Raw genomic sequence first — 9,736 nt, 5'->3', positions numbered from 1 at the left:
GATTATAAATTAACCACTCGCTTAATGGAAGGAAATTTAATGTAGACACTATGTTTAGCGTAAAGTAAAGTCATGTTTCATGTCTAATTATTGTAAGCAGGTGGAGATAAATAAAAAGATGGTCGCGCGGCGAGACGCGCGACAAAGCTCTCTAAAACAAATTAAGAAGTTAACGACTCGTCGCGCGACCGAGCACGCAACGAGACACTTCGCCTTAGTTAAGAGGAGACGTTAAGCGTCGCGCGACGAAGCGCATGACGGCATACGTCGGCTAAACTGAGTCCAAAGTGGAACGTCGCGTGAATACACACGCGGCGTTACACCTTAAACAACCTGAAACGAAAATGAATCGTCGCGCGACGAAGCGCACGACGCAACACAAGATAGAATCTGAATTTGGACAAATCCGTCGCGCGGCGAAGCGCGCGACGCAACACGCTAATTAACAAATAATCACCGCGAGCGCGGGCGAGCGAAGATACGGTCGGGCGAGGACGGGACGGGGGAACGGGCGGCCGAGCCGGGGCCGGGGCGGTTGAACCGGCCAGGGGCGGCCGAGCCAGGGGCGGGGGCGCGCGGGCGAGCGGGGCTTGCCGCGCCGCGGGCGGGCGCCGGGCCACCACGGCCGGCCGAGCCGAGGGGCGGGGCGGGCGAGCGCCACGCGCAGGGGCCGGGGCAGAGGCGGGCGCCGCCGGGAAGGCCGGGTGGGGGCCGAGCGCCGCCGGGGAGGGAGGCCGAGCGGGCGCCGCCGGGGAGGGAGAGGGAGGGGCCGAGCGCCGCCGTGGAGGGAGACCGGGCGGGCGCCGCCGGGGAGGGCCGAGCGGGGAGGGGCGGGCAGGGACGCCGCCGCGGGCCGGGGACGGGGTCGGGCGCCGCCGCGCCGGGCAGGGGCGGGGACGGGCGGGGTCGCGCGCGGGCAGGGGAAAAGGGAGGGCGCGCGCGGGGGGAAGGAGAGGAGGGAGAGGGAGAGAGAGAGGAGAAGGGGAGGGGAGCTCACCTCGGGGTCCAAAATCCGGTGATTGCCGTCTCCAAATCCTAGGGCACCACGGGGAGAGAGAGGTGGAAGAGGGAGAGGAGAGGTTGTTGCGCGGAAGATCCAAATGAGAGAGGGAGGAGAGGGGAGGGGGCGCATATGGGGGGTTTGGGCGCCAGGGGCGCGCAGGCCGGGGCGGGCCGACTGGGCTGGACTAGGTTGGGCCGGGCCACTTCGCGGATCGAAAACCCACGACGAGCGCGGACCACTAAACGGAATTAAATCGCGAATCGAAATCCGGAACGGAACGAGACGAACACTTAATATCAGACAAAGAAATGTGCTTCGGCATGATGCAACACCCATGACACTTAGGTTTTGGTTTATACATGACACGGACACCTGTCGCTATACTAGTTTGAAATTGGGGAGAAGGAGCAAACGGGGAAAGAGAAAAGAGAGTAACACCCGAATTTGGTGAGAGAAAAGAAGAAAAAATCTTACCCCAAATTCAGGGCGTTACAGGGGGCCATCTAATTTCTCTAGCTGGAGAACACTCGACAGAAGTGGAGAAGGAAACTATATGTTACAGAAAAAAAGAAATCTGATCTAAACAAAATTTGCTTTGATAAACGCCAAAAATTGGAAGGCATGGCACTATCTTCTACCAGCCCAAAATGCTAAGAAGAACAAGGCTGAATCTGAATGTAATCAATATACATGTCAATTTCTGTAGCCAACACCAAAGTGAAATCTCCTTGCTTGCCTATCATTGAAGGCGTACTCAAGCCGCAGAGGTCCCAGAGGGGAGTCCACGCGGACGCCAACACCGTAGCCATAGCCACTACCTGGCTTTCCACGAGCTCCGGCTGGGTCACCTGAAGATCCAATCACCACAGATGGTCCAATTAAGAAGTGTGCATACTGTCTACCAGAAAAGCAGCTAATATGCATTGCATCCATGGTATAATGATTTCAAGTAAATTCCCCATTCGTAGTAGCCTTCCATTCTCTCAAATGTCCTAGAAAAAAAAAAGTAACTACCACGTTGGAGTATATGAATTACCAGGAACTTTAGGACCAGAACCAAGATCGCTACCATAGTCGCCAAAGACCACGCCTTCCAGTGGCCCAAACTGCATTCAGAACAAGAACATTAAGTAATCAAATGGCAGCCTCACATTCCAAGACTGACCCCACCCCACGTTGAATATTCATCTTGCTTTTGCTAAAATATTCATTGCTAGATATTCACATTCCAAGACTGACCCCATCCCACTCATGTGGAAGCCTCCAGCACTGGTCTGCTCTATTGTGTTTTAATTTGGGGTCCTACTTCTGGGTCAGGCGCCTATCAGTAGAAGGTTCCATACATGCATACAGATAAAAAAAGTGTGGGTGCACGCACACACACGCACAAAATGCTCCATATCTAATCTGTATTCGAGTCTTGAACAGTGTGACAGGATGCCCACCTGTTTATTTCCTTTCTGAGTTAGCTATATATTAAACTAAATCTGAGAAAGAAATTTTACTTAAATTGCAAATCATACTAAGATAGTACCAGTTATAATGAATTATGTAGATATGTATACCCTTGTTGCCAATACAGCATTCTGAGGTAAATTACCATACAATTGTGTCTGGATTTTGGCATACTTCCACGTGGAGCCCATTTGACAACTACAAAATGCCAGTAAGGTTGGGAGGAGAAAGAAGTTTACCATGCGGCATGACACTTCACCACTACCTACAGCATAAGAACGCCCAGAGCCAACAGCACCTTCTTCGTATCCCCTTACACTATTTGTCCCACCAATTGCAAATGCTTCATGAGGTGGAAAATTTCCCTCCACGTGACCTCCAGAGGCACTACACCAAACAAAAAGATTATAAAGTAACAGAACTGGAAAAACTGTCAGTCCAATTTCATATGCAGGGCATTCAGTTCATGATATTTTTTGCTACAGGCCCAGTGCAAGAATGTGATTAAAACAAACCTTAGAAGAAGCCTAGCAGGACCAATTTCATAGCCCTGCCTCAAACGTGTTGTCACTCTGTTGAAGCTTAGCCACTCAGGAAGAACAGGGAGACCTTGCTCAACGCTGAAAACAAACTACAAGCAACAATGATAACAGGAGATAAGCAATTATGGCTACAAAAATTGCCGAGTTAAATTAGGAATATGCATTAATGCCAACCATTGCAGAGCTATGGTCCCCAGAATCTGTGTAGATACTTTCAAATTTAGCTAGCAATGTATCATCATAATCATGTCCACTGCAAAGCAACAAGACCAAGTGACCAACATCAGGTAGATATCTTAACAACTACACTGACTGTAACTGATCATAAAGAATCTTTCATATGAAACCAAGAAGGGAAATAAGACAATGAGAATGGAGACCTGGCAGTTAATTGGCTGTTATAGAAATCCCTGATGGCGGGATTCCCTTTATCATCACGAGCGCCAGCATGCTGTGCAGACACAAAAGGTCAACACCATACGGTATGGTTAGTCCTAAAAGCATAAGCAGCAGAATATTTACCTGAAAAATTAAGCCAAGTGTCCCACTCCACTTGGGTCTGAATGGTCGACTATATTCCAAGCCAGCAGTAACACGTCCAATTGTTATAGGCCCATGGTCAGGATGATCACCACCATGGACAAGTGTTCCAGGAGTCCTAGAGTTCTGGTACAAGAAATAGCTATAAACATATGCATGGTGCTAACTAGCAGAACTGGAAAGGGATGCCACATTAAAGGTAAATACCTGAACCATAACAGTTCTGGAGGTTCTCTTGTTGTCACCATCAATCCAAGGGTCAGTAAAGTTCAATCTAAATATTGAATCGATTTGCCCCCTTTCCAAAGAGAGATTTAATTTCTTGTTCCTCCCAAAAACATTCCGATGTGAATACGCAAAGCTGCATCCCATTGAGTAAAGTTTAGACTATATGCATTTATAAGAGGTAGGACCGTAGGAGGCTAGGAGCTAATAAGGTGCAACATAACAATTTTGTTCTAGACATATACAAGTTCATAAATCAGAATGTGTTCAGCAAATTAGTTTTTGTTCACAAATACTTGACACTTTGGTTTTTGAGGTAGAATTTTCCCACAAATAGCACCATAATTGGCAGCAGTATTAGAGAAAAGGATATTCAATCCCATAGACGAACAATACATGGAGCTAAAATCACAATTAATTTGGTTATTATAATCATAAGCATGTCAGTTTAAGATTAAATTTCCACTGAAGTTTCAAGCTAACTAACAAATAGATTCCAATTCCCAAATGCTAAGCATTGGTAAACTTTAAGAAAGAAATTTGTTAAGCAGGCACGTGTGGCTAGCCGACTAGTACACAGCTGGCATGGGGTTTAAAGTTAATGCATCTGATGTCAAACAAGATTAATTATACATTCGAATTAAAAATCATCAGATATCTATTCAATCACACATCGTGAGTTCATCATCAATAATTAACAGAACCCAAAATAAAATGTGCTAGCTTTTCTTGATCCCAAAAGGCTTGGGCTTTGGAGGATAAGCTTATAACTAAAGCTGCTCCGAATGTGGTGGCTATAGGACAATTATAATAATAATTATAGCCCATAATAACCTTAGATAATGAGGAGCCTTGATAATGTTAAGCCGAACAAAATAAGGGCAAAAGCCCATTGGTGGCCTGTTTGGAACCGGAGCATAACTCCAGGAATATTGAAGACTGTCCAACTTTGTTCAAATTTGAATTTAGTCCCGAGGATTTGGAGCACAATATGCCCTTTCGAACATAGGCCCTAGTTTGAGCACAGGGCCACTTTTAAAAAAACAACACAAACAATAGTCAGCAAGGAAAACTTGCATCCCCGTGAATCTTTGAAGAATCATAATGACATTAAGCCTAGGCAGAGAGTAGAAACTTGCTAGCGGAAATAGCACCAGAAGCACAAAAAGAGTAGATGTATATACATACATCTTAACCTGTGAAAGAATAACATACTGACCTGCCAATAAGTCCAGAAAGGGGTCCATTTGTTATCCTGCAGAAAAACAGAATATCATATAATCAGCATTGGAGAATAATAGTTTGACTATACTTTGCGCATGTGCTACAACTTTGGAGGTTAACAGAGGAAAAAGACGGTGCATCTAAGGCTTCAGCACTAGTGACTTAACAGAATTTCTTAAAGCATAAAGTCAACAGTGTCGGACAAGCTTTTCTTTAATAGGACAGCAATTAGACCTGTTATGTTGTTTGGTATATAATGTTGGTCTACAAAAAGATGACATTTACATCAGATAAGTGTTGCGGAAATGCATGTGCTGCATTGAATTTGTGGCCATACAAGGGATCAAGTCCAGACCAATGATATATGTGATAGGCTAGAGGTAGCATCAATTGAAGAAAAGCTTGTCAACATCAGTTGAGATGGTTTAGACATGTTCAATAAAGACCTTCAAAGGACCAGTGTGTAATGGGATCCTAAGACACGATAGCAATGGGAAGAGATGCAGGGAAAACCGAAGTTGACATGAAAAAAGGCAGTAAAAGGAGACTTGAAAGAATATAATATACCCAAAGATTTAGCCTTAAACAGGAATGCATGAAAAACAGCTATCCATGTGCCTAAACCTTGACTTATATGGTTTCTGTTGGGTTTCAACTCTGGCCTACCCCAACTTACTTGGGACTAAAAGGCTATGTTACTATTGTTGTTGTTATAAAGTCACTAGCTACACCCATTTGCGCAATCTCTAAACTGAGCTCAATTAACAAAGCACTGTTCATACTCACCCACTTGAAATTCCGCCACCAGCAGAGAAACCACCCGAAGGGCGTTCAACAAGATTCATGACAAGGTCCACTTTACTAGAATCTGTAGACGATTACAAAACACATGAACATTAGCACATACAAAAGATCAGATCCACTTCAAAACAATGATAGAACTTAAAAATTGCTTCACCTCCAACTGGTTGTGGAATTATCGTAACATCCTCCATTATTCCCATAGTAAGTATTGTTTCTACATCCCTTTTCACTTGTGCCCTATTGTAAGCCTGCTTAATTTTAAATAGACACGACTAATTTGAAGTTTTAACAGGCAATATTAATGTTAGAGCATAAGACAACAGGACATGGATAAAACGTTAAAATTTATATACTATTGCGACGTGATAGTTTTTAGATGGTTGATAATATTATTTTGGTTCAGAATGCTGCAGTGCTTATTTTCATAATGTTAAGTCCAAAGCACCCAGTCTGAGTCCAAATATTACTGTGAAAATGACAGAATATACACAATCATAATAAAAGAAAAGAGGGACTTGGTTATGTGGGCTCCAAGTCGGAAGTCGCCAACCAAACTGATACGCCTATATTGTTATCAATGCTGGTGATTCTGGTATTAGCCTTTGCATAGAAATTTCAGTGCTTGAATAATGCAAAACAGAACATGAAATCCAAAAAAATGTGAAGTTGGAAGGGTTAGCATTTCATGCGACATCTAGAAGAACATGACTGAAAGATGCTATTTGCATTTTAGCATATCATCAATAGTCCTCCTGAGGTATATAAAACATAGACAGATTGAGAAAGGTACTCCTGAAAATGCGCTCTGACCTGCCCTTTCCTGGTGGTAAGCTGCCGAAGGATGGTTTCCGGCTGTGTTTTTCCAAGTGTTGGTTCACCACTACGACAAGGAAAGGAAACAGAAGGATAGAAAACATAAGAAAGACAGAAATTTAATCAGTTTAAAACAGCATTTGATAAAGAAATCTCAAAGAAAAGATATGTTCTCACGTCTTCCTGTCTAGAAAGCGAATGCTAATGTTATTAACCTCAGCTTCTGAAACCTCCAGCCTCAGAATCCCTCCAGAAAGTATCTCAGCATATGAGACCTGTATCCAAACCAAGGAATCTTTGTGATTTGACATTTATCAATGTACCTTTATACATCAAGAATAACCAACAAATCCTATGCTGCATGCTCAGCGGCCCATATATTTGACACTAGTAAGATATATGCAGTTCAATCATGAGGTTGCAATCACATCTGCCTGAACATGTATCATCTCCCACACCTCAGGGCAACCAATGCCACCTCCCTTCCTACAGAAAACTCCTATTTCTCTCAACCAGGCTGTTCCATGCCATCTCTATTATTTTTCAGTCCACTAATCCTCAAGCTCGACACAAGCAAAAGGGACAGTCCAGTAGCCTTGCACCAAACCAACCCCATAGCTTCCCACTACGACCACTCAACTCCTCATTTAAAAGGCACTTCCAGTACGAAGCACAGCAGTGCTCCCATTGCATCTGTCTTCCAATAATGCATGTGATCTTCACCGGAATATTCTGATTTGTTTGCAGGGTTTGACCCATACTGGATTCAGGAAATCCCCAAACCAGGTTGATCCTCAATCTTCTTCACCTCTCTCGACTGGAGTCTGATTTGTTTGCAGGGTTTCATCTATAAAAGATTCAGGAAACCCCTAATCAGCTTCGTCCACAATCTTCTCCTCCTTCACCTCAAAGTTTTTTTTCGTTTATGTCAGATTTCATTCAACTATTCAATCAATTTACCTTCGTTCCTATTTTGTATGTTAACATCCGCGCTCACTAGGCATGTCTGCTTTCCCATTGTTCCCTTCTTTCTGTCCTTATCACCTTAGTTTCCTGCTCCATGGTACCAATTGTTTCTGTTTCATCTTCGTTTCTGTGTGGTATACGTATGAGGTATCCTAGGAGCTAGCACAAACAACTATGTGAGATAGAAATATAAAATCAGATCACCTACCAACCCAGTTAGGCCACGCTCCTGATACCATCCATTGACGGACTTGATCACTTGATCCAGATGCCTAATGTTAATAATTTTTCCTGCACATTGTAACACCAAAGACTCAATGGGTCATGCTAACAATAGTGCATAATCCATTGACAAATTTTGTTTGAGAACGAGAAAGTACATGTTTACCATGGCGAACACAAAATGCATCTTCCAGGAACTTGGACGGTAGCAAGTTGGCACCCTCGCATACCAGCCCATGGAAGTCTTGGTTCGGCTCCACCTGAAACAAAAGGAAGAACCGAAATTGTGCATTCATTCATTAGCTCCAGATATAAGGAAATGATGTGAGGACGGCAAGAGGATAAAAGGACCTCGAAGACGAGGCGAATGCCATCACGGGTGTCGACAGCGACGGGCATACACGATCGGAAGAGTCCGCTCTCGACGATGCGGTGCACGTCCTCCTGCACCTCCCGCACGGTGAGCGCGGCATTGGGGCGGCACGCGCGCAGCGCCGCCGCGGCCTCGGCCTCCAGCTCGGGCCGCTCCAGTGGCTCCCCGTCCTTTCCCCGCACCGCAACCTCGCTGATCAGCACCCGCTCCTCGGCCCCTCCGCCGTCCTTCCCGTGCCTCCGCGGCGGGGGCGGAGCCGTGTCGGCCCGTGCAACCGGGACGCGGGGCAGGCATGCGCCCAGGCGGCGCGCGGCGGCGTCGATGGCGCGGCCGATGTGCGCGAACGGGAGCGCCGCAGAGAGGAGCGCGGGAGCGGGCGCCGGGAACGGGGATGGCGCGGACGCGGACGGTAGCTTGACGCCGGAGGAGACAAAACGGACATGGCGACTGCAGCCCATGGCAGCGGCGCAGGAACGCCCGGCTAAGGTTCCGAAATGGAGGTGGACTAAAGTTTAGGGCTTTGCCGACGACGACGAGGGCGCAAGGGTTTCGTCTGCCATGGCCATGGGCGCCCGTCGCGGAGAGGAGAAATTTGGAATCATGCCATTATGAAACTTGGGTTTCGCCCAAATGCCATTATGTACAAGGTCTTCGCTAGTTCGCCATTCTCACACGCTGTTTACAGACAAAATGCCATTGAAGAGCTATTCGATACATCAACAGAGAAAAGATCATCTGCTTGGACTTTTTTGCCCCTCTTCGAAATCAGAACGTGGCTGACACCGTTCGTGGAGATCTCCCGTTCACTCGACGGCTCGAGCGTGTGTGTCGAGTCTCCCGCTCCTCTTCCACCGCCGCCGCTCCTCCCATTCGATCTGCTCCTCCTCCCCCGCCGCCGCTGAGATTGGTGCTCCTCCATCTCCCCCACTCGCTATTCCTCCATTACCGTCGCTCTGCTCAGTGTTTCGCCACCGCCGCTGTGCTCAGAACTCAGAAGTCTGCCGCGCCGTTCAGATCGACGCTGTGCTCAGAAGTCTCCATCCCGGGACAACGACGCAGCACATCATAGGTGAGTATATTTAGGACACCACCGTTGCCCAATAATTTCTTTTTGCATTTTTCATTCACTTCAACAAATTACAGTACATCTCTGTAACCCTAGGTTACATTGAAATCTCGCGTACAGTTGGGGACAGTGGCTAGATGGAGTACAGTTGGAATGATTGTATGTACGGGTATGCTTCTACATATACTAACTTTTTTGGAATCGAGCTGCGTGGAGAATAGAGCAGTGTATTATCCCTAACCTTGTCCCCTTTGAATCTATTTTTTATTTGATATTTTCAGCCTTGATGATGAGACCCCGCTTAGCTTAGCAATGGTAGTACATCCTGGTTCTCACCCTGGACCTGTTATTTACTGGGATGCCCTACAAATTGTTGAGAACCAAGATGAGGAAGGTAGGATAGAAATCGTTGACGATGATAAAATGTATGAGTTGATTGGGTTGAGGGCTGAGGATGAAGCTGCTGAGAAGGCGGCTGAAGCTTTTAAGAGGCATGAGAATGG

The 9,736-nt window shown here is 46.1% G+C and overlaps 1 protein-coding gene across 1 annotated transcript; it reads right to left on the bottom strand.

The window, feature by feature from the left end:
- Window positions 1-1,600: 1,600 nt before the first annotated feature.
- On the bottom strand, window positions 1,601-8,740 carry LOC100191859 (Outer envelope protein 80 chloroplastic). The gene is made up of 16 exons (NM_001137283.1): window positions 8,146-8,740; window positions 7,961-8,054; window positions 7,781-7,863; window positions 6,784-6,881; window positions 6,604-6,673; window positions 5,948-6,041; window positions 5,776-5,857; window positions 4,985-5,020; window positions 3,748-3,901; window positions 3,523-3,666; window positions 3,381-3,451; window positions 3,175-3,253; window positions 2,974-3,089; window positions 2,698-2,845; window positions 2,040-2,109; window positions 1,601-1,851 (listed from the first exon to the last, which is right to left on the bottom strand). The coding sequence occupies exons 1-16, from the start codon at window positions 8,623-8,625 to the stop codon at window positions 1,697-1,699; spliced, it is 1,974 nt and encodes a 657-aa protein (NP_001130755.1). The 5' UTR covers window positions 8,626-8,740; the 3' UTR covers window positions 1,601-1,696.
- Window positions 8,741-9,736: the final 996 nt, after the last annotated feature.

Source organism: Zea mays, chromosome 4 (genome assembly GCF_902167145.1).
Source record: "Zea mays cultivar B73 chromosome 4, Zm-B73-REFERENCE-NAM-5.0, whole genome shotgun sequence".
NCBI lineage: Eukaryota > Viridiplantae > Streptophyta > Magnoliopsida > Poales > Poaceae > Zea > Zea mays.
This window is presented reverse-complemented; position numbering and strand designations above follow the sequence as displayed.

Coding starts and splice junctions, on each gene's coding strand:
- LOC100191859 (NM_001137283.1), bottom strand. CDS start 8,625: ATGGGCTGCAGTCGCCATGTCCGTTTTGTCTCCTCCGGCGTCAAGCTA. Junction 3,452..3,522: donor CACTTGGCTTAATTTTTCAG/GTAAATATTCTG, acceptor GTGTCTGCACAG/CATGCTGGCGCTCGTGATGA. Junction 1,852..2,039: donor TTCTGGTCCTAAAGTTCCTG/GTAATTCATATA, acceptor TTGGATCTTCAG/GTGACCCAGCCGGAGCTCGT.